Here is a 26,025-nt window from a genome sequence, read left to right as displayed (position 1 = left end):
ATTACAAATAGGCCCAGTGATTTTTGTGCTGGGCACCTTTAAATTAACTTTTTGGTTTGGGTTTTTAAGGAACCATCTACAATTTTTTTTAAAAAAAAACAACCCAAAATTATTTAGCAGAAGTGGAAATTTAGATTTCTTCGCTTCTTTGGAGAGACCAATAGCACCAAATTAAAAAACTTTAGCAGTAGCTTTCCAGCAAGAAAAGCCTTTCCAAGTTCAGAGTGATTAAAAAAAGAATTCACTTAATATGCATTCTTCTGCCTATAAAGAAGAAACCATCAAAAGTGCAGAGAATTAAGTCCAGATGGGGTTTGTGTTAGGATCTTTTAAAGTTGATTTTGAGGTGAAGAACTAAATAGGGCTTTGCTTCCCTTATTCTAGTTTTGCAGGCAACAATATTATTATTATGCCATAAACTTTAGGCATAGCTGCCAAGTTTTCCCTTTTCTCACGAGGAAGCCTATTCAGCATAAGGGAATTTCCCTTTAAAAAAGGGATAACTTGGCAGCTATGACTTTAGGTGCCTCTAGAAAACAAACCATTAAAATTTCCGAGGGATGGGTGCAAGCGCTATGGTGTTATTTAACAAAATAAATCAGGTTGTGTTCTGCTCAGTTGGAACCAAAGCCCACAGGAACTATGTACAAAGCCAACTTGACAGGTGTGTGTGTGAGAGAGGGTGGGGCACAACCGGCACAGCTGCATAAAAACTCAAATGTCCTGCATTTTCCTAGCTGACTCTCGGACACACACACACAACCATCCCCTACAAGACCAGAGTAGCCAGGCAGGAACTTCAGAGACACTGCTGTAGTGACCAGCTACCTGCATGTGAAGAGGGAAGCGATTCTGCTTAGATCAGGGGCAGATCTACACTCATGGTTTTTAACATTAAGGAAGAGTTAAGGAAGGGTTTTGCTAACACATTATGTCCTTCTTTTAATGTTCATAATGTGTTACTAAAACATGACACCAGAGGGCACTGCAGAGCAACCAGAAACCAGCAGCAGAGAAAAATTCCTTCCAGCAGCACCTTAGAGACCAACTAAGTATCTGAAAAAGTGTGCATGCACACTAAAGCTCATACCAATGACAAACTTAGTTGGTCTCTAAGGTGCTGCTGGAAGGAATTTTTTTATTTTGTTTCGACTACGTCAGACCAACACAGCTACCTACCTGTAACTACAGCAGCAGAGAGACAGTGTTTTGACAAAAAAGGTAAAAAAAACACTTTAATTTATAAGTATGCCCTGTGTCGTTTTAAACAACATATCTAATATCATTCTAATAACGTTAAACAGTTCAGTGTAGATCCAGCCCAGAGGTGTAGCCTCCAGCTTCTATACAAGCTCCTAGTCTGAGCTGCTCCATTACTGAAGCAACAGCTCTCTTTCCCAGCTCTAAGATTCAACCAGCCTGACCTGGGGAAATGAATACTTGAATTTTAATAAGATCCCCTGTCAATCTTGGTGCCGTCTACTGGAACATTCTTCTGCAGAAGTGCCACAGAAAAAACCAGGAACTACTCTGCCACTTAAGATGTCTGGAGACCAGCCACTAAAATAATCACATAATTTTTTCATTCGTAGGGGGCTTGCACAAGAGAACAGATTGTACGGTCTGCAAGCCTGTCCCTGCATTTTCATTTCATGGCATGCAACCACACTACCCTTGACCTCCTTTCCATTTATGCCCATCAAAACCACAGAATAGCAAACAAGTGGTTTTCATGTACTTATCTCTCATAATTTTACTAATGATTGTGTATGAGCACTGTTTTAGTTCAATTGCAACAGCACACAAGCAATACTGTTAGAGAACAATGAGTAATAGACTCTTTAGATAGTCCCTCTCCTGAAAGCAATAAAGAGAAATTGAATGCGGCCCTATCCAAAATTACTACTCTAGGAGCCGAAGAGGCAGAGAAAAGTATGCTGTTGTCAGCAGTGAGGGAGAAAGCAGACAGGCAATATTCATTGAGACATTGTCATGCTCTCTTGTCACTGAATTAGGATTCTCTTCGCAGAACTGCCTCCTCTGCAAGAAGATGAAACTCAGGCAAAAGCTTAATCAAAGTGATGAACCCAGGCAATCCAAATACGTCACCAAGAAAAGTTGAATTATACACTATGGCTAAATGATGCAAACTGAGCAAATTTTGATTAATTTTTTGCTCAATTTTTTTCTGGTTTTGCTATCCATAGGGAGGGAGCTATACAGAGCACTGAACACCCCTCCTCAGAAATCCTTCTCCCTCTGAGATTTCAGCAAGCAATTCACAGGCATCTGCAAACTTATCACTAAGTTATAGAACAGGCATCCCCCAAACTTGGCCCCCCTGATGTTTTGGGACTACAACTCCCATCATTCATAACTAACAGGACCAGTGGTCAGGGATAATGGGAATTGTAGTCCCAAAACATCTGGAGGGCCGACTTTGGGGGTGCATGTAATAGAAGCTTGCTTTAATTTTAAATGCCAACTCTATCCCAGGAAGCTAATTCCTGCACCCAGTAGACCATTCCATTGTGTCTTCTTCACCCCTCCTGTTACAGCATAGATGTAGCACATTATCACTAGATGTAGCAGAGGGCCATTTTTTCCTTTGTTGATATATATACACTGAAAATGGAAATCTCAACACTCTTACAAGCATAAAAAACCGCAAACATCAGCTCAGAAAAACAGGATCCTAGGACAAGGATGTGTGGCTTGGGGTATCTGTGATATTTAATCCGGTTACTGTAGAGCAGGCATGTTCAACAGGTAGATTGTGATCTACTGGTAGATCACTGGACGTCTGCGGTAGATCACTGGTAGATCATTGGCTCCCCTCAAAGAAGCTGAACAACTGTGGCTCCCCTAAAAAAAGCTCAACATTTTACCTCTTCCCTGAAAAAACTCAACAATTTTGACCCAACCCCCCCCCATGGGCTTTTCTCCTTCCTAAAAAATGCTTAACAACTTTGACTTGAACCCCCAAAAAAGGGGGTAGATCACTGCCAGTTCTTAACTCTCTGTGAGTAGATCGCAGTCTCTTGGGAGTTGGCCACCCCTGCTCTAGAGCAACTTTCTTAAGAATTTTCGGATACTTAGAAATGAGGGCATCATACACATAGTGATTTCATTTTCAGATTTAAAATGTTGGGGAATGAGACCTACCTGACCTTAGTTCCCACCCATAAGTTTTTAAAGACAGCTGGAAAATGGTTCTAGCTCCTTTCACAGTATTCCATCTCTTTTGCAGGAGAAATTTCATTGCTTTTAACAGTAAGTCAAGTTCTGACTCAGTCTGGCCAGAAACATTCAGACTTCCTTCCACAATCCTGGCTGCCAGGAAACTCAACTGACCCTTCAGTACATCCTTTTTTTTTAATGGCTCTTGCTCAGAGTGGATTGATTTGAATTAACACAATTTAAATCTCTCTCTCTTTCTCTGTTTTTTACACACACACACACACACACACACACATTGATTTCCATCAAATGACCCATTTTGAAATTCATATAGTTCCTGAAACGCATGCACACTAACAGCTTGCTAGAACAATCAAAGCATATTACCTTGCACCAAAGCCACTTGGAGACATTTGAGCTAGTTTAAACTGTGGTTAGTTAACATGCCAGGATTACAAACACAGTTCGATCTCAGCTGTTTAAACAGGAGTTCCTCAACTTCAGGCGTGGTCCAAAGTGGGGCAGTATGTTTGATGGATGCAGATTACTCAGTTTTAAGAGAATACAAGGATATTGTTTGTGTTCAATTCAGGGTTCGTTTCAAAGATGGACACTGTAACTTAAGTTGCTTCACGCTACATCCTTGTCCAGTTCCTGATCCCAGGGCAGAAAAGACAATGACTCCTAAAAGCCATCTGATTTTGTTTGGAGATGGCAGGAAAGCACTTCCTCTCAGGGCCCCTGCTCCTTCTAACAGGTTATTGGAAGGCTTCCAGGGCCAGCCTGGACCACAGCATTTCTGTCTCTCTGCCCCCCCCTCTCCAGTCCTTAGGACTCCCTGACTCACCTTCTTCATCACACCCTACCCTGCACTCTCCCCTTCCTTTCCCACCCCACTTGGAAGAAAAGCCTGGTATTTATTCCTGTTGCTGTGGATCCCACCCTATAAAGCCATGAGCTTACTGTTTGCCCCTAGTTACCTGAGCTTTCCTTTTTGTTTCCTCTCCTCCTCCACCTAGGGCTTGCTCTGGCCTCTGCTTGGTCCAAATTCCCAGTTCACAGGATAGATCACCATGCATCTTTGTCAATCAGCTACAGGTTCCATTTCACACAGCTGTAGGAGATTAGGCTTTAACTAATTACTCTCTGCAAATGGTCTGCACTTTCATGCTGCAGCAGCAACCTGGCACAAAAGCTATCAGTATTGGTGGTGGTTATAAGAACCCCTGACAGAAAGAGGAAGCATGTCTTAAGACGGCTGTGAGGAGGTGAGGACTTTTAGTCTCGGCAACTAATTTTCATGGAGCAAGACCACCAGGAATGAGCTTCTCTGCTCATTGGGCCTGACACTCAAAACAAGTCTGTGAATATGGTATCTTCCTCACCAACCAAAACTGTCACACAATAGTGTGCACGTTTTCAAGTTCCCCACATCGTCAGGCTAGCTATCTGGAAAACAAAGGGGAGGGGAGGGGGCTAATGGTGAAGCCATGAAGTCTCTATCTAGCCAATCTCAAGCTGGAGTGTTGGAGGACTTTGCAACTTGCAAATGAGACTCTCAGGAGATAGTTTCAGGTTACTTCAATGGTTGCCCCACCATTTGGGGAATATAAAATACAACTATTACATAGATCTGTCTCTATCCTTAGACAAAACAGTCATGGTAGGTGGAAAACAGGAATAGAGAGAAATAGGCCATTTGTGAATCCCTGCTTAAGTATGAAATCTTTACTGTTAGCTAACATTTTTTTTAGGAAATTAATAATAAAATTTTAATTTATATCCTACCCATCTTGCTGGGTTTCCCCAGTCACTCTGGGTGGCTTGCAACATGAAAACACAACAAAGCATCAAACATTAAAAAAACAAAATATCCTATACGAGCAATGAACAAACCAACAAATCAATAGAAACCAACAACAACAACAACCAGTTTACAGTTATACCCAAATTAAAATAATTGCCAACCCCAACTAAACATTAATGAACTGAGGGGAGAGAGACTTTCTGCAGGCAATGGCTTTTCCACCTGTCTTGCCCCAACCCCCAACCCTGGAAACCTTTTCCAGACCATGACTTTGAGAGCAGCAAAAGTAGCTGGGAAGAGATGAATTCAGGGATAGTTTTAAATACAGTGGTACCTTGGTTTACAACTACAATTGGTTCCAGAAGTCTGTACTTAACCTGAAGCGTACTTAACCTGAAGAGAACTTTCCCATTGAAAGTAATGGAAAGTGAATTAATCCGTTCCAGATGGGTCCGCGGTGTTTGTAAACCGAGACAGTTGCCTGTTTAAACAACAGCCTAATCCATTATACAAATTACGACTTTAGATTTTTCATAGTCTAGTTGCAACAGAACACATTTTCATTTAACAGTTACGTATTTACAGGCAATTACACAAATACGACACAAAACACAACCCTAAATTATTACTAGACTTGAACTATTTTCGGATTTTAAAGCCTAGGGCAGGCATCCCCAAACTTCAGCCCTCCAGATGTTTTGGACTACAATTCCCATCTTCCCCAACCACTAGTCCTGTTAGCTAGGGATCATGGGAGTTGTAGGCCAAAACATCTGGAGGGCCGCAGTTTGGGGATGCCTGGCCTAGGGCCACAATTTTGAAATTCAGTTACCCAATTAGGCTTACCCTTTCACAACTTACTGTATTAGACTACAGAACACTATTTTGGCTCAACCTCCACAAACACACAGGAAATTGGAATCTAAGGTTGATGCTTTAACAGACATGCCCCGGGATCAGAAATGATGTTGTGTAATGTCACAAGTTGTGGTTCCTTACAACTTATCCTCCAGGCATTCACATTTTTTCTTGGTCTTTCAGGCAATTATCCAGATGATGAGGACGGTCCTGTATGAAACACCTGAGCCTTAGTGTACTGCATGGGAAATCTTTAGGGAACTTGACCCATGCCTATTTAGAATTTTAGGCTTATAATGGTGGAACCACAACTATAGGAGCACCCCTATGTTCCTAAAACAGCCTTGTTATTCTCATTTCATTGGCGTAACTTTGTCAACAGAATGCCACCCTGACCAACCTACATCTTCTTCCATCAAACAAACAAACAAACCCAGCTGTTTCTCTTGCATTCACTATGCCTGCAGAGGATCCTGAACCAGGTGGAAGCTCTACCTACATGTAGGTACCAAGCTCTGGCCATAGGAGGAAGCTATAGGGAAGCCAGGCAAGACAGTCACCTCTTAACAACAGTACATCAGATTGTGTGAATTAGTACTGCCTGACTAGTACCAAAGGCTCCAGCTCATATCTTCTCACTCATCTGACCATCACATAGATTTTGGTGTTATGATAACCATTTGCTTCATTTTCCCTTACTCTTCAGTTTGACACAAGGTGGACCTGACACTATGGCACATGTATTACTTCCCATTACATCACACACCTCACTCGCTCACCTTGTTGTGGTGAGTGGACTTGCATGTTCCTATGACCCTTGGGAGCGAAGCCACCGGGAGTATCATACTCCCAGCAGGGTCACCCAAGGCAATAAGGTCAAAGGGGAGGACCTAGACAAAGAATGATCCAAGAAGTCCTCAATGGCAGAACGGGGAGCAGATAACAAGTGTCATGTTACAACAGCTCTGGAGGCAGATGAAGGCTGTAGCAGATAAGAATCTACCAAACATCATGATACTCATGCCATCAGAATAGAGCAGGCATCCCCAAACTCGGCCTTCCAGATGTTTTGGGACTACAATTCCCATCATCCCTGTCCACTAGTCCTGTTACCTAGGGATAATGGGGGTTGTAGTCCCAAAAACATCTGGAGGGCCGAGTTTGGGGGTGCCTGGAATAGAGCCTTACTGTGAAGTGCATTGGTCAGTGTGCACTGATCTACACATATAAAACAAATTCACACACAGGTGTCTTCCAAAAACCTATCCCAAACCCAAAAAAGTCTCATGGCGATCAGCAAATGGTAACGGGGGCAGGACCTTGAAATCCAGAAGCACATGGGCGGTGGATACAGATGCATTCATTCTGACTCAAGAAATGAGGCAGTTGAGCAGCTCGGCAGCTGTATCCACGACTGAGCAGTCCTATTTAGGAACCACTCTGCTCACCCTATAAAGGGGGAGGGGCTAGAAAGGGTGCCCTAGGAAGGCACGTTTGGCAAACCCTCACCATGATCGACTCCCGCCTGGAAACCTTTGATCCCACTGTGGAAGGACGTGTGGATTCAGAATTGGCCTCCATAGTTACTTACGGACTCACTATTAAGATTACATTCATGGAAGACAATCTTACTCGGCTACAAGTGATCGCCAAAGAAGATGATGACATCCACACATTTGCTTATTTACAAGCCACAGCACCCAGGCAGAGAGTAAGGGGACTGATAAGGCATATCAAGCAGATAAAACTTCACAACTAAAGGTCAACACTGCCCATTTCACTACCACGCCATGCTGCTCACAGTTGGCGGGGAGGGGAGGAATATGCCTGGCATTAATACCTGTAGTGCACACTCAACAGCAACTGTTTACCCTCACAGTACTAAGGAAGCCCTGACCTTCATCCCCTCAAAGGCTAACATTCTGGATTTAAAGGTGGGCTCAAGCCATGAACCATGCACTTGCTCCCTCATTTCCTCGAGTCAATAGCCGAAGACTCAGCCCATTACCTTTCCAAATAATCCACCAATGTTGCTTTGAGTTCAAGCTACAGTTCATCGGCAGTGATACAGACAGTAGGCACAAAAGAACAGACATTTTATTTTTATCAGAACTTAGTCTTTGTGACAAATACAACCATGTGTCAACGCTATTTCCAATGTCTAATGAAATACTACAGGCAGACGGCAGGCACATTTTGTCACAGAGTTAACAGCTGTTTTTAAGCGACAGCAAAGGCTATATAACTGCTAAGTTTCTAAAGATGTGGAAGGTTAGCATGATGGCAGGCAGAGAAATAGCACTGTTACCTTGTCAACTTTAGCAACTTCTGCGAAGGATCTCTATTAACACCAAGGGCCATGATGATGCAGAAATGAACGCACTTTGTGAAAGCTTCCCAGCTGCCCTTCTGTACATCTGTACATCAGTCAGGTTAGAAGCTATTCAAGCTCAGAGTAGTGTGAAACTCCCAGTGGGTCTGCACAGTACTGCTATGATGAAGCCATAAGGTAACCTATTTAACAGGGGCGTAGACCCTGTCAAAGGAACCAAGCAGCTCTGAGGTCTCGCTCCTTCAAATTACCGTTGCCAGAGATCTGTTCTTGAAAAAGGGAAAGGAGGTGGGGGGAAAGCTGCAAAGCACAAATTCACCCCCCCCTTTCCTTCCTAGCTATGTTTTATAGGCAGCAAATGATCCCTCCGAGCTCAAATTTGCTTCCCCTGCCTACTGGCTCTATTTTATTTAGACTCCTACAAAAATGGGAAATGCCTCTCTCATCCTCAGGCTAAATATAACACTCCATAAAAACAGATTATAAACATGTTTTTTTTTGGTGTGTGTTTTTAAGAGTATCATAAACCAAAAAACCAGCAACCATTTCAGACATTTATGGAAGTACTAGCCAGGAGTCAAAGAACTGCACAACTTGTTCTGCATGCCCAAGGGAGCTATGAGCTTATATTTCTCAAAACCGTAGCCACACAATGTCACATATCAAGCCACTACTTATTACTAAGCATTTATTAAGCTGTATCCCAACTGGAACCAGCCTAGTTTCTCAGCATTAACTGCAAAATAGCAATAGTTGGCTATGGGTATCTGTAGCCGACTTTCCAGATGAATAGGTATGGCCCAGATTGGTTTAGAAGGGAAGTGTTCTTCTGTCAAATATACAACAAGCTCCCCAGCTCACCTCTGTTTCTTAATGTGACATGGAGACACAAGCTTTTTCTCACACATGCCTGAATGTGGAAACTCATGGGCAGTTGATGGTCATAGTTTCTCCCACATCTGCAATCGTTGAAGCATTGGCCAGGATTCAGATAGGATAAACGTTAATTTGACATAGTAAATAATTTCAGCTTTTTAAATAATTTCAAAATGCACAATTATTTAACAAAAAAATATGAATGATATCCCCGTGCCTTTGTGATCATTCACCACAATATTGGAATTAAGAACAGACTTATTTCTTGGAAGTAACTGAGCAGAATACTGTCTACGTATTTTCATACTGAATGCCCATAAGTAAGAGAAAAAGAGACTTCTTCCTTTAAAAAGAATCTAACATTCAGGGAACAGCCTGGAATATCCTCCCTGAGGAGTTAAGCCCCTGCCCTGCAAAAAACCTCTCTCATTGCTACAATCCTGTATAGCACTTCCAAATGAAGAAATAGAAAGGCTAGTAAAGACCACAATTCAAACTGCATGAATTTCAGCAATTTAACCAGCGATCTCTCCAGCTTTTCAGTATCATGTTATCAATGCACTTCAAAAACATCCTTTGTTACATCCCCATTGCCTTCTTTTAGCTCTTTTCCTACCAATCAGGGTCCTCCCCCCCGCCCCCAATAGCAAGATCACTATGTTGTATCGGTCGTATCTGGATGCCATCATTGCGTGCTAAAATCTGCCAGTATGCTGCAATATCAGTTTTCAAGAAGATGCAGCCTCGTAAGTATGCAGGATTTGTCCTTCGTCTGTTCTTGATACATAATTGTGCAATTAAGGCTGCATTGCTATGGCAATATCACCATCACGTCACATCGTCTGTCAAATTTATATATTCATTGATGCCGCATCAGTCACAAAGGTTTAAGCAACTCCCAGCTCTGATCTCTTTTGTAGTCATTCATAACGTTAGACTGACAGTATAATTCCTAACAGGGAACAGACATTTGCCAGGTAAGAATTTAACTTCCAGAGCACTACTATGCTAAGGTAACCATGGCTTCCTACATACAGGGACCCTCAAATAAATTTTAGGTAGTCAAGTCCTTGAGATACACACTACTTATGCAAGCCCACAGCAAGAATCACAAACTTACGGTACCATATACTCTCTGAATTCTGAATATCTAGGACACGGGCATTTTAATACACCTCCATTTCCCACAAGATACAAACTGGCCACAGTTAATAAGAAGGCTTCTGTTTAGTTTATATTCTGGAAGCTGCCCAGAGTGGCTGGGGCAACCCAATCAGATAGGCAGGTTACAAGATGGCACCCCCTGTGCCATCTTGCAAGGTGAGCTGCAGGGGGCTCCCTCGGCACCCCACATCCCTCGATGGCACGCAGCATGTGGCGTTTCCTTATGCTTTGCCACCATGATGTAGTCTTCATGTTGTGGGTTTTAAAACATACACACAAAGAAGTCCCCTTTTCAGAATTTATTAAAATAGTCCAGGGTGTCTTGGACTACGAGCTGAAAACTGATAGCTTACCTGTTGTGAAGGTGCCTTAATTATTATTTCCGTGCCTTGTGAGTCAGCAACTAAGCGAGTCCCATAGATTGATAGGCATTTTGCATTACTGAACTTTTAGTAGAAGCCCCACTGTAAAAGTGCTTCGTTCTCCTACCCTACTTCTAACTTCTAAGGTTCCATTATATGCACAATTGGAGTAGGTCCCTTTGAAGTCAGTAGACCTCTCTTCTGAGCAAGCATGCATAGGATCAGGCTGTTCGTCTGGTTTTCTTGCTGATGTGATGTGATAAGCAATCCTATGCATATTCACTTGCCCAGTGAAATATACAAAAAAATGCCTTATATTAAATGACTGCCATTGTGCTTATCTCTCTGCTTTAGTGCCCACTACCTATAAGACACATTAGTTGCTTTTGTCTCTCTCTGCTGACCAGTTTGGGAGGTTGATGCTAGAATTCTTGATCTGTAATAGATATACATTTGTACTTTTAGATGCAGACCATTTCAGTATATGGTTCGTAGTAACCTGTAGGCAACTGGTTCCTTGAGCCACCAATTAGATTCTGACTCCATCCCTGTCACTGTTTCCTGTCAGTAGACCTTTAGGTTCTTGTGAAAAGCAGCTCATACAAGCCTAAAATCTGCTCGGCCCAGTACAGAACTATCTATATATATAAAAATGTAGACTGACCCTGTCTGTTCCACATGAATGGTCACAAAAACCGCTGGACCAATGACTCCTCAGCTTTGGCCACAACCTCACTTGCCACTATGAAAGTGACACCATACCCTTTCCGTGGTCAGATAATAATAATAATAATAATAATAATAATAATAATAATAATAATAATAAATTTTTATTTATACCCCGCCCTCCCCAGTCAAAAACCAGGCTCAGGGCGGCTGACACCAACAGAACCACAATAAAACATAAAAACAATTAATTAAAATACAGATTAAAATACAGTATTAAAATTTAAAGTGCAGCCTCATTTCAAGTAGGCCATAAATCCAAGCCATGAGGGAGAAAAACACAGGGGTCAAGCTGAGTCCAACCCAAAGGCCAGGCGGAACAGCTCTGTCTTGCAGGCCCTGCGGAAAGATGACAAATCCCGCAGGGCCCTGGTCTCCTGGGAAAGAGCGTTCCACCAGGTTGGGGCCAGTACTGAAAAGGCCCTGGCTCTAGTAGAGGCCAATCTAGCCATCTTATGACTCGGGATCTCCAGAATATTATTATTTGTGGACCTTGAGGTCCTCCGCGGGGCATACCAGGAGAGGCGGTCCCGTAGGTGTGCCATATCTGTGTCGAAAAACAACGTTTTCGACACATTTCGGAACCCACCACTCAGATACCCGGGGAAGCTGGGAATTATTCCAAAAAATCTGCATCTCTGGGGACAGATACAACTGACCACGCCCCCACCCAACCTCCACCGCAAACCTCGCCAGGACGCCATTTCCAACCGTCAGAGTCACCACCACAGCCCTCGCAACATAGGCCTCCCCCGCCACACCCGTCGCGACATCGTCACCGAAACCCCCACGGCCCAACGACATGACTGTCGACACACAGTCACTCAATGGGAACCGGGGAATAGGGGGAGGAGAGGACACGATACGTCAAACCACCGGACATGGGGGGGGCGGGAATGACTCAGGGGGAGAGGGAACGGAATACTTCAGACCTCAACTCAGGGGGAGGAGAATCACAAGGAGGACCCGTGGACCTGGGAGAGGAGGGGACAGAAGACCTCATCCATTGGACAGCCCTGGGGGGGGGGAATGATATAGATCACCCACACCAACCGAATGGAGGTAGGGACTTACCTGGGGGGGCTGGGGGGGAACGGGGTCTGAATACCTCATGGTTCAGGACAGGATGACCCCAATCACAGGGATGACCTGGGGAGTGTGGGGGGAAGAGGGGACAGGATAACTAATGGATCGGAACAGGGTGGGGGGACTCACAGGGATACCCCTTGTTTAAACATAACACCTGTAAAACAGGGGGACTCTGAGGCTCAGGGGGATCTGAAGGGGGGCTATTACCCTCCATTTGACAGACTAACACACAGTAACGTGTGCCAGGGCCAGCTAGTTAATAATAAAAATATCTACATAGTTTTTCAAAAAAAACATCTCAACATTTTAAAGGTATCAATCAATATATCTATAAGGTGTTGTTCTTACCTGTACCAAATTCCATCCTATTAGGGATTCAGCAATTATGGATGTTACGGTTGTACATACTCCACCAAAAACCATTAGGTGCGTAGGTCCATATTTTATTGCATCGTAGAAGGCTTTAAGTCCCTTTGCATTGTCACACTGAAGGGGGAAAACAAAAATAGCATAATCACTAAATGCAATTTAGTATTGCCAGCATTAATATTTTATCAAATTTAAGTATGTAGCATAATAAACCACACAGATGCAGCATAATACTCAACAAACAAAAAACTTTAAAGTGTTCCTATTAGTCGCTTTGAAAGGTACTGATGCAAATGGCTGTAGCTTGCCCTTCCATGTACTAAAATTGAAATCTCAACTTCACAACTAAAGGTCAACACTGCCCATTTCACAACCACATCATACCATGCGGGTATTGTTTTTTATTTGTTACTAGTTTTGCATTCTTTTGTTACTAGTTATGCATTTTTGTATTTTTATATTGTAAACTACCCTGCGATCCTCGGATTAAGGGTGGCATAGAAATTTGATGAGTAAATAAATTAAACAAATGAACAGGCAGAGAAAAGGCACGTAAAAAGCCAGGTTCTATATGATCAATTTAATTGTGTAACCAGAATCCATCAAAATAAACCATCCCCACCCCCAGTTTTCCTCCACTGCTGGTTTCCATAGCACTTTCAATGTTGCTTCAGGCTGAAGCTAGATTTCATTAATGATATTTTGAAAGGACAATCTCTTCAGACTTTTGCTGTAACAGTTCTTATGCCATGTCCTTAGCTGGGTGAAGTGTTTGGGCATAAAATGCAAAATAATGTCCCAGATGCCTTTGGGGCATCATCTCACTATCAACGGAGAAGAATGACCAAACTGCAAGTGGACAGAGATGCAGGGGCCAACACCAATATGGCCACAACTCCTTCCTGCACAGACTCAGAGACACCCTGCACCCTGTTTGCTGCTTTACCTTCGTCCATAGCCCAAACAAGGAGAAGAAAAGTGCAACCCTCTGCCCTCAAAACCCTTAACCCAAACGTTACAGCTGAGCTACATCTCAGGCCAAAGATCTTGAAATTAGGAAGCTGCAGGTAGCTCACTGAAAATATAAAATGTCCTCATTTTAACAGAATACAGAAAACTTTCTTTAGGCCAGGTGCAAATAGGATTCCAAAAAGACTGTACCCCTTTACAGTGCAGACTGCACTAATTTCAACACTGATAAAGTTAAGCACCATTATTCTGGTTCTGATATGAGTTCAGGACAATTTATATCCACCTGACAGTGTCAGAAGCTGACAGATCTGGTGCAGCCACTCATTGAAAAATGCACTTAATGCAGAAGGATTATCCAACCATGCTTTAATGACTGCAAGAGCCACTACTTTGTGTTCCGTGCTACCAATATACAGTATGAGTTTCTTCACACACTGCTTCTCCTGAATCATATTCCAGAGATTTAAGCACACCGTTAAAACATAAAGATGATCAACTGGTGTTGGAAAACAATGCGACTCATTCATGCACATACATCAGAGAGCTAAGACTGGCTGCAGCTCTCTTTTGTGTGTCGGCTCAGCAATAGATCTGTAATGTGTGGAATAGCCCCACATGGATGAAAAATTAAATATATCACAACCTAAAGCAGTTGTAGTTGCAGTGATGCTTGCATCCATGTAGCTCAATGTTGCATAAACACAAGGGGATGCAAAACAGTGGTACCTTGGTTTACAACCATAATCCGTTCCAGAGGTCCAGTTGTAAACCAAAACAGGTTGTAACCTAAGGTGTGCTTTCACCAATGGGGCCTCCCAAAAATTTTTGTTCGAATCAAAAAAAAATACGGTTTGTAATCCAAAATAGGTGGCAAACCGGGACACGCACTTCCAGGTTTGACATGTTTGTAATCCATAACGTATGCAAACCAAGACATATGCAAACCAAGGTACCACTGTATTACATTTTCTAAGTGTATGTGAAGAAGTAACAAGAGTTTCCATACTGTTTCCAAAATTTGTTGCAGAATTTGCAATTCTGGATACCCTTCTATGAAAGAAAGCTCCACTTATCACATGCACAGTATCTTCCTGAAACAGTGCACTAAACTGTTCCATGCTATCAGCTCCATGCTTAAATGTTTTCTGACAATTTAGTTTTAGTTTAGCTTTTTACCGGCACTACCGGTATGTTATGCTCACCACCCTCATCCCCAGGGGAAGATCTCAAGGGCATCATGATGTCCACAGGCACCATGTTGGCAACCCATGCCTTTGGTCCTGGGTGAAATAACAACAATTACACGGAAAAGAAAAAAGGATACAAAAAATAAAATAAAAATCCCAACTTACACCTCCCCACTCCAGGCAGGATCAGTCTATTCAAGTTTGCCAAAGTTCAAAATTAAATGGGATATCAGCTCCTCCCAAGGAATGCCAGATTAACAGCAACAACCGGGGGAAAGAAAGACATAGCATCTTACAAGGACAGGAAGAAACACCACCGACAGAATAATTGACACACACAGGAAGAACAAGGATATCGTTCGAGTTCCTCACTTGTGGTTTTATAAATCACTTAATGTGTCAACATGAACAGAAGATATTAATATTGCAGTTGTTGTATAAGAGATTGTGATGATGACCGGAATGTAATGGAAATTAATAAGATTTTGTAAAGCAGAAATAAAGAAAATAATCAAATCAAGTGGTTGCCATTCTTCAGGGTTATCAGTATTTTATAAAAGGATGCTCCATTTCAACAAAATAATCTACAGCGTTTGTATTATTCAATGCATGCAATCTCTTTGCTTATTTTCTGATACAGCAATGGACCACACATGCTCCAACCCCTTCCGAGATTCTGTGCCATTGGTAGGCGTGCTGCTACTAAAATGAAAGCAATTAATTCTTTATAACAAAGGTAAAAAAAAATCCCTTCTTTAAAAACCCAAACTTGAGGTACATTCCACATGTTGACCTGTAATATAGCTTATTCCTGTAAATATCCTCTGACACAAGGGCCTCATATGCTCAAGACATCCACTACACACGGATATATTATGGCAGTCTCTCCAGCACAATAGTGGGATGTTTTTCTTAATATGGCTACCCCACAACGGTGTCAAAATGCCATTGGTGCAATCATTAAAATGCATTTTCTCGTATAAGTGTTTGTGTTAACTACGATAATGTCTCCTGAATGGAGGGTGGATAGCAGGTGGTGTAGAAGAAACGGCTAGCTTTAGCACGACTGGAATGTAGTCTACTTTACAGATGTAAGACACACATCTAGTATTCTGCTCACTTTTCACCCACCACAGTCACGCAGATCATGGAAGGTTAAAGAGAGGACTCTCTCCTTAACCAGAGCCCAAAACAAGTATCAAATAAACCAAACATCTTCTTCCATCTCATCCAAAATATTCCTTACCACTTTATACAATTTGATAACATATTGAATAAGTAATAAAAAATTTAATTTAATGTGTCTAATTAAATCAGCCATCTCACTTTACTAGTCCAATCTCCATTAGTTTTAGGCTGCCCTGGTGCAAGAGGACAGGATTCCTGCGCCTTTAACATCTGTGCAGATGAGGGGATTTCAGAAAGTGCAGCTAGCGAGCATGTCAGGCTATAACTGCTGAAATTCTCTTTTCTGTACAGCTATTAAAGGCGCAGGAATCCTGTCCTCTTTTTCAGGCCAGCCTAATTACAACCTGCGATGTCAAAAGGAACCACATTGTTGTGATTCACAAAATAATATGTTCAGATTTGTCTTCCTCTCACCCCCCCCCCCCACAGACCATTTACCTCAGGAGAGGCCAGCTGGCCAGGGAGATCAGATGTTTCATATTCAGCAATTACACTAATGCTCTTGCTTAAGCCATATCCATTCACAGAAAAGAGGACAACGTGAATATGTCAGATTATTCAGATTAAATAGGCAAATAAGTAGGGACTTCTCCTTGAATTTAAAACAGTGCTGTTTCCCACATTAGATACTGTGACAACCATATTAACAAGTTCAAAGCAGACACATTAGCAAGGGAAAAGTGTTTTCCCTGTATCTCTTGTGAAAGTGTTTGAAGTATATTAACACATATTTGCATCTTACCATTCTTAATTAAGCCAATGCTTCAACTATCTTTGCCAACACATTAGGGGTGGTCTCTGCATCAGTACAGCAATATTTCTCCCTGACAAGACAACTAAAATGGGGGGAAACAACTCACTGAACTCCTCATACTTTCACAGACTGGTGCAGATGTAACATAAATAATTCCTTAACCATGGTTAAGGAACCAGAAATACTAGAGAGGATTGCAAGCGCCATTCACCTGCCCCACCCTAAATAAATTATGCCACCAGCATTAGCTGCGTTTAAGAGGATTGTGTCAACAATAAAATTAGTGCTGTGTAGTGTTCATTCTTAGGGACCCAGTTGGCGCTGTGGTTAAACCACTTAGCCTAGGACTTGCTGATCAGAAGGTCGGCGGTTCGAATCCCTGTGACGGGGTGAGCTTCCGTTGCTGGGTCCCAGCTCCTGCCAACCTAGCAGTTCGAAAGCACGTCAAAATGCAAGTAGATAAATAGGAACCGCTACAGCAGGAAGGTAAACGGCGTTTCCATGTGCTGCTCTGGTTTGCCAGAAGCGGCTTTGTCATGCTGGCCACATGACCTGGAAGCTATATGCCGGCTCCCTCGGCCAATAATGCGAGATGAGCGTGCAACCCCAGAGTCGGTCACAACTGGACCTAATGGTCAGGGGTCTCTTTACCTTTACCTTTAGTGTTCATTCTTAACTATGCTGGCAAAACTATGATTAAGAGGGGTGTGTCAACCCTTGGTTTGTACTACGTAGACTTCACTCTTAACTATGTTTTAACCAACATCAAGTCTTACTTTCAAGGTAACCCTGGTTAGCATTTACCATGATTGATTTCAAGGCTAACATAAACCTATGGCTAGAGGGAGGGGAGGATACATGAAAGACAGGAGACAAGCTGGGGGGGATCATTGTGTTCACCATGCTTGTTCCCAGTCCCTTTACCTGCGGTTTTAAGATGAACCATGTTAAATTTGCACTGGCCATATGGCAATTCATTTACTCCAAAACAGGGCAGGAACTACTCTTCCTTCTTCCAATACAACATTCCCAGCTATGTTCACTCCAGAACACTCCAAACAAAAAGCAAGAATCTACAGCTCTTATCATCTCACCAAGGCCCCTTGCTGTCCCATAAACTTTCAGGACATAAGATAGAGGACATACCTGAGGGCTGCCAATCATTGTTAAATGCAAGCCTCAAAAGTCTGCCTCTGCCCCTTGATATTTATGCTGTTTCTTAGCTTTGCAGATTAATTGCTTAAATGAAAAATAGGAATATCCATTTCTCACTTAGATCAAATAGATTTTGTTCTTGCCTGGATTTCTACAACTCCCAGCTCAACACTTTCTTTCTTTTTTCCAAACTTAATTCTAAATTTCAATCTCTACCTTCAGTCTCACAGTAATGATAATGGGACTACTGATTGCTATCGCTGAGCGCCAGGAATCCTCAAAAGGAAAATATCTGGCCTCTGTGAATAGTGGATCTTGATAAGGATTGTTCGAAGCAAATAAGTGTCTTCTTGTTCTATTACCTATTTTAGTGACAATAACTATTTAATTTTCAACAAGAGATACCATAAAAATAAGAAATCTGATCAAGAAGCTACTGAAGTGAACAAATATAGTCTGCCTGTGGGTTTTTGGCATAGAAGTGTTCTAATATGTACAAATCATTGGAGGAGAAGGCCCAAACCAGAGGCTCTGAATTAAGTCCTCAAAGTGGGGTTGGTCAAACGGCCAACCCACAACCCAGTAGCCCTACAAAATCTATGTTTTCACACTAAACCAAAAATAACAACTCCAAAACACTTTGTCTACTCTGCAATTTAGCTAATATCGGGTGGACACTGTGAGAACATAATCAAGAAGAGAGCAAAGCATGAATGAATAAAGCCACTGTAAACAGCATTAAAACAACACAGGCATCACCAGCCTAAATAGGGATGCCTAGCAGCCTCCTGATTGGTGGATGGTGAATCTCTGGCTTGGCAGGTTATCTCGCCCACCTTTGCAGCTGGCTGTGGGAAATCCCCAGTGGCTGGCCACAAGATGAAGAGGCCTTTCTTCTGTGAGGGAGGGGATCTGGCGTGACGGGCCGCAACCACAGTGCAACCTTATACTGGGTAAGCGGCCATTATAGTCCTACAGCAAGTAATTTTCAGTTCTATTCACATTATGCCTTAGTGCCCCAAGTTGTTGTTGTTGTGGTGGTGGTTTTAAACCAGGCATCCCCAAACTGCGGACTTCCAAATGTTTAGCTAACAGGACCAATGGTCAGGGATGATGGTGATTGCAGTCCGAAACATCTGGAGGGCTGAAGTTTGGGGATGCCTGTTTTAAACTTTCTCAAATAGGTTGAGGCAATTATGAACATAGTTCGTCTCTTCTACCAATGTTTATGTGTATCGCTTCTTGCTAAGTTTTTCTTTTGGAGAAAGTCCCCGTTTAGAAGCTACTAATTGACTGTTGCCAATTTATGTTTCAGTGAGTGTGTGTGTTTTCGATTTTTTAAATGCCGGGGGGGGGGTTAACCTCCACCATTATATTCCTACGACACATTCTAAAAACAACAACCAAAGCCCCCCCAAAACATGGATCTTCCCCAATTCATTTACATCCTCACCCTGAGATGAATTCTAATTCTGACAAAGCTCATATTTTTTCTTCTTCACATATTGAACAGTGAAGAAAACCACAAGAACCAAAATATTTCATTTAATCCCTAAGATATGAATGCTGCTCAGTATGTAAAGCCAGGATGTGTTGGAATCCAGTGTGTGTGATTTTCATCTTGACTGACTGGAATTTGTGGTGCTTAATCCACCCCCCAAAAATACAAAAAAATCTTCTAGAATATGACCATGATCCAAGAACTGTTGCACTACAGTTGCATCCCTAACACAATGTCTGCTTTTGTTTCTATGCTCAATGATGTGTTTTCAGAGACCTGTATGTCTTTCCCTGTGGGGGATTCATTTTGTTATTCAATTTTTTTGAGGTAAATTTCATTTTGAAGGAATATATAAAGGAATTCATACTACTGAATGTAAGGAGTTAACCACATATAAACCGTTTGACTTTTATATACAAAATATCAACAAGAGACCAGCAGGTGGCTGAATGAATGGCTAACTGTCAAACTGCATTATCTCCAAAGAAGAGCAGAGCTGGGAGCAAGGTACTTTATTTATATACAGACACAGGAGATTCAGAACTGGTGGGATCTGATTGGCCATGTCAGCAGACATTCTACTTCATCCCACTAGACCAGAATAGTGGTCTGATAAGGATGGAGAAGTCCAATCAAAGTTTAAGTGACTACCTGCAGAGAACCCAACTGGAAATAGAAGGGCAGTCTCAATCCAAAATCAAGGCCAGAGGGTAGAACAACCAAAAGAAACCAGCCGGTGTGTTGAAAAGAGGGCAAGAAGAAGCAGCTGTGCTGGAAGTTTGAGCCAGGCAAAGGACATCTAGGCTTGGGGAGCCTAAGAGAAGCCAAAAGCTGAAATCACTGGCTGGAGCTGAGGTGTTTTGTGGAGGAAAGCAACCAAACACAAAACAAAGAAGTAATCCCTTTGCATCTAAAATGGTTAGAAATAGCAGCAATCCATTTAGGTTTGGAACCTTATTGCACAACGGCACCTCACACATTTTTTTTCAGGCATCGCAGACTCTTACCGAGGTGGCACAGAACAACCTGGGACACATCCTGCTGGTATTTAGTACATAATACCGGTAATTTACACTGGATACAATACTTGACTTGGAATTAGGGACCTTGGCCTAAAGTAAATTCATTCTGATAGTATAATTGGCACAAGTCAATGCTCACCATGTGATATGGTCCAGTTTGCTCCTCTGATATAAAGATTCGGAAAAAATGTCTGTCTTGTATATTGTTATCTGAGGGATCAATGGAACTGAGCTTTAATCATAGAAATTGGCTTACAGGCATCTTCCGTTTAAAATGAATTTGATTGTGATTTGTAGAATGTAAAATGGTATTCCTACTAGCACACTAAACAAAAACTGCTTAATACATATGTATGATTTAAATGTACACAGCACTATCCCAGAAGGCATAGAAAATAGAAACAGAAGCAGAGTAAGAAGGAAATTTAACATGGTAATGTACAGGTTTAATCTCAGGGGAGAAACATTGGTAAGTTTTCAGTATTCCTAAATGCCAGAAAAATATCATCAATTATAATTAAAACATAGGATAATGTCATCGTAAAATAAATTATAAACATTTAAAATGCTCCTCCAAAACAGTAATAACATATTGGCCAAATTAGGAGCAGAGAGGCTGTCTATAGCAGCTCTCTTAAAATTGATTACTAAAGCAAATATAGTTCTTTTTCAAAATTATGTGAAACATCAGTACAAAACAAATGAGTGGGTGAAAATGGGTTTTCATGTAAATCCACATAGTGCTGCAACTCAGAATAGGCTAATCATGGGGAATATTGATAGAGAGGAACAACATCTAATGAGATCAATACCAAATGCTCATCAACTACTTGGCCTTCTCTCTAAGAAATTGGCTTTGGGGCTACTTTATGCAGAACAGAAACAATATTATGCATTAAATCCCTTTTTCTATCTCACTACTTTACAAACCTGTGGAGTACTAAAGGGCACAATAAATTAGATGGAACAAACTCTCAAGCAAGTGTTCTTAAAGCTTGTTGCTGCTGAACAAAGAATGAAGCTATATCTCAAAAGAAATAACAAGGGGATAAGATATGGGCTAGGCTGGGAGGAGACTCTCCTACCTCTGGGCTGAGATAGAGAGGAAAAAGAAAGCATTTTACGTGTCTTCTTGCTTTTGAAAAGGATCGCCTGTGTCTTTGGGTATGATGCCATTGCCAGGAAGTGGTCCTTTTCAAAGGTGAGGGGAGAGACTTTCTGTTCTTCATTAGGCAATATTGTTTTCACCTGCCTTGCCCCACCCTCCAGCCCTGGAAGCCTTTCCCAGACCATGACATTAAGAGCAGCAGAAGCAGCTGGGAACAGAGGAGTTGTATATATATAATTTGTGTGTCCTTCTTTCTGATCCTTTTTATATGGTTTTGCATGTGTTGTGGTATTGTATGCATTGTGGTTTGCTGTTATTTTTATCTATTTTAGATTGGTATGGTAATTCTTGTGGTTGGTAAGTGCAAACTGTTTAATTATTATTTGCTGATGTTTAATTTTACTGTTTAACTATTAGATTCTAACGGATTATTGAATATTGCTTCATTTGAGATAATGCTTTATTTGTTTATTTTAAAGTTATTGTGACTTTTTTATATTGGATCAGATTGTTGCCATTGACGTTTGATGTTTTATTGTGTTTTTATATGTGTTGGAAGCCACCCAGAGTGGCTGGGGCAACCCATCCAAATGTGCGGGGTATAAATAAAAAAATAGTACTACGTATTATTATTGTTATTAAAGGTAAGAAGAGACATCCAATATGGAGAGAGGGTGGTGGTACGCTAAAAACAGCTTCCTGCCCGAGTGCCATGCTTTTTAAATTCTTGCTTGAGCTCTAATTTTACTGTGAGGGTTGTTCTACAGAGCATAGAATCCAACCAACCCTGCCTGTGATATTCATTTCTTGAAGCAACATACTTCTCAGTTCAAACAGGAATCAGTAATAGACAGAAGATGGTCTGTTTTTCATCAACTGATTTCATAACTATACCTTCAATTAAGTCTAATCTTTTGGGAGGAAACACTAGAAAATCATATAATGTTAACATAATTACACAAAGTGATTCCAACATAACTACATTAAGCCATTTCTGTCAAAGTGCTTTTCCTGCTTTGATTATTTGCATACTTTTGCATTAACAGAATTGCAAAACACGAGTTCTGGGACCTTATTTTGCATTTGCAGGCGAGACATTAGAAGAGGCTTGAAAAATATTGAAGAGTGCAATCTTTTTAGTGTCTACCTGGAAGTACTCCTGCCAACCTAGCAGTTCAAAAGCACACCAAAGTGCAAGTAGATGAATAGGTAAACCTACAGCAGGAAGGTAAACAGTGTTTCTGTGCGCTGCTCTGCTTCGCCAGAAATGGCTTTGTCATGCTGGCCACATGACCTGGAAGCTGTATGCCAGCTCCCTCGGCCAATAACACAAAATGAGCGCCGCAACCCCAGAGTCGGTCACAACTGGACCTAATGGTCAGGGGTCCCTTTACCTTTACTTCCCATTGAGATCACTCACTACATTCAAATCTCGCCAGTATTTGATAAAAAGCAGTAAAATGTGATGGTCCCAAAATCATAGAGTTGGAAGGGACACCAACTGTCGTCTAGTTCAACCCTCTACAGTGCAGAATCACAGCTGAAGAATCCCTGACAGATGGCCATCCAACCTCTGATTTGACTGTTTATCCTCAAGACTTGAGGCCTAATCACACTTAACTGGGAAAAAGCCCCATTGAACTAAATGGTATTACCAGGTCTTACCCAGGTCTACTGATAAGTAGGCCCTATTGATGCTTACTCCCGGGTAAGTGGAGTTAATGTAGCGGGGTTATGCACTGGGTCCACGTACTATATTATAACAATACATTGGAGCAAGTTGGTTAAGTTACCTGCTAGAAGTTTACCATGTACAGTGGTACCTTGGTTTATGAACTTAATCTGTTCCTGAAGTCCGTTGTTAAAACAAATCTGTTCTTAAGACAAGGCGTGCTTTCCCTAATGAGGCCTCTCGCCACCAGTACCCTTCCACCGTTCGGCTTCCATTCGTAGACCGAGGTAAAGTTTGCAAACCGGAACACTACTTCTGGTTTTGCAGAGATCGTAAACCGAATAGTTTGTTAACAGGACTGTTCATAAACCAAGGTACCACCGTACTGTCAGAAGTCAATAAAATAAATAAAAGGCAGCTTTTATGAGCCCATTGTATTCATCAATAGAAAAGGCTCCCTGGCGCACCTCTGTGGAATTAACTTACAGTGGTACCTCGACTTACGAAGGCGATCCGTTCCACGGCGCTCCTCATAAGTCAAAACCTTCGGATGTCGAAGCGTCCATTTTGCGCTTGCGTGAAGTGCAGTTTTGCGCAGGCGCAGAACACACTTCCGGGTTTGCCGACTTCGGAAGTCGAAACCTTCGGAAGTCGAGGCATTTGGAAGTCAAGGTACCACTGTATTTGCCTTCTTTCAGTTACTTAATTATGCTATATCTTTCCACTGTGTGGCTGGACTATTTACTGTGCAATCCTATGCATGCCTAACCAGAAGCAAGCCCCATTGAGTTGCATGGAGCTTAATTTCAGGTAAGTGTGCATAGGATTGCAGGCTCAATCTCTCCTGCTTTACTGCTGGTATACAATGGTCCTTCCAGCATCCCATTCAGTACGCTTGTTCGAAAGAGTAATTTACGTGGACACACAGGGAGTAGGCAGCCTTCTTTGAGGGTGGGTAGCAATTCTTACTTTTTCACACTCTGAAAGAACTTTTCGGGTACAAGAATGGTGTGTCCTGTTTTGATTTGAGGAAAACATGTCTCAGGAAACAATATTTGGGCAGCACTGTGACATTGGAAAGATGACCAAATGAAAAGAACAATTCCCTGTTTCACAGTGTTGAACTAACTTTAAATGGGCATTTGACAGTTAGCAGGAATATACACATTTACTTCACACACACACACACAAAATGTGGCTGCTCCATGAATGATACTTTATCGTTGCAACTCTGTTCCTTCCTCAGTTCAGGCAAGAACACATTAAGCTAATAATCCTCTGTCATACTTACACTGGGAACTTAATGTCAGAATGTACTAACCTAACTGTAAATATATTTTGTGATGCAAATAATGATGAAGTGTGGGGCAGGGAGAGGAACCCAGCTGGCAAGTTACTTTTTATGCACAGTTCAGGGAAACATAAAAATGTTGCACTGGAAACTTGGGCTTTAAACTGATTTGCCCCATGACCTATTTAAATAAGCTTCTAATTGCTTTATTCTCAATTTAATTCAATAACTGATTACTAAGACCAAAGATGCTTGCTATTTCCTCAACAATTCTGATTAAGTTTTATGTCTTTCACACGCTACGTAGATGAAAAAGGTGAAATAAAAGTTTTCTTGTTTTTTTTTTAAAAAAACAATGTGAACGAAAGAAACACAAACAACAACAACAACAACAACAACAACAACAACAACAGATTCTGTGCCCTGATGCAGCTAGTGCAGGACATATACTATGAGAATGAGGAACTGAAGGCTGATTCTGATGTCTCTGAGGGGTATCTCATACGGTAGCTGTTGGATTGCCAACTCAGAGCAATGAGGTAGCGGCATGTGACTGGTGGTCTTTAGGGAACAGCAGCTGTGGGATTGGGGTTTGCATGCAGTTCACTGTGAAGAATGGAAAAGACACACACACACACACACACACACACACACACACACACACTTCCTTAGTGATCATCTAGTAAAAGCAGCTGTAGATCAGTGGAAGCAAATCAAGTCTAGGGCACCTAAAGCATGAGCAAAATACCCTTAGCTGTGGAACTGAGAGTTGGTGTGTTGTAAATGTTAATGCCGCTAAGGGCCATGGGTAATCAGCAGCGCAAAAAGAAGCAGATGTCATCCAGGACAAGGCCGGTCTTGGCATTTTGAGAACCAACCTAAGACACACTAGCATACACAACTGCAGCTTTCCATCCGCTAAGATAAATATGGGGAGGAACTCTGCTCCCAAGGCTTGCCAACTCCTTAAATAGCCCTGCTCCTATGCTATTAGCAGCATGGCACACATACAGTGGTGCCTCGCTTAACGAATGCCCTGCTTAACGAAATTTCCACTTAACGAAAGGTTTTTTTCTAGCGGAGGTTGCCTCACTAGACGAATTCGTTTTACGGAAAATTCGTCTAGCGAATCACGGTTTCCCATAGGAATGCATTGAAATTCAATTAATGTGTTCCTATGGGCAAAAAAATAATTCAAAAAAAATTCAATGCATTCCTATGGGATTCGCTAGACGAATTTTTCGTTATAAGAAAAGACCCGTGGAACGAATTAAATTCGTCTAGCGAGGTACCACTGTAAATAGATGGAATCCACCTACCAAATGAGGTGCTATGAAGAGCTATTTCCTCTTGCTTAATTTCTGCCTGTGTCAATGCAGGCTGCTCTTAAAAACAAAGAAGAAGGACCATTT

At 41.8% G+C, this 26,025-nt stretch overlaps 1 protein-coding gene across 1 annotated transcript in view; it reads right to left on the bottom strand.

The window, feature by feature from the left end:
• Window positions 1-26,025, bottom strand: part of GABBR2 (gamma-aminobutyric acid type B receptor subunit 2) — a 257,568-nt gene that overhangs the window by 210,087 nt on the left and 21,456 nt on the right. The window contains exon 2 of the mRNA XM_035124845.2: window positions 12,743-12,880. Coding sequence (XP_034980736.1) covers window positions 12,743-12,880 — 138 coding nt within the window. The remainder of the gene's footprint in view (window positions 1-12,742; window positions 12,881-26,025) is intronic.

This window comes from Zootoca vivipara, chromosome 8 (genome assembly GCF_963506605.1).
Source record: "Zootoca vivipara chromosome 8, rZooViv1.1, whole genome shotgun sequence".
Classification (NCBI taxonomy): domain Eukaryota; kingdom Metazoa; phylum Chordata; class Lepidosauria; order Squamata; family Lacertidae; genus Zootoca; species Zootoca vivipara.
Note: the sequence above shows the minus strand (reverse complement) of the source record. Positions and strands in the feature narration are given on the sequence as shown.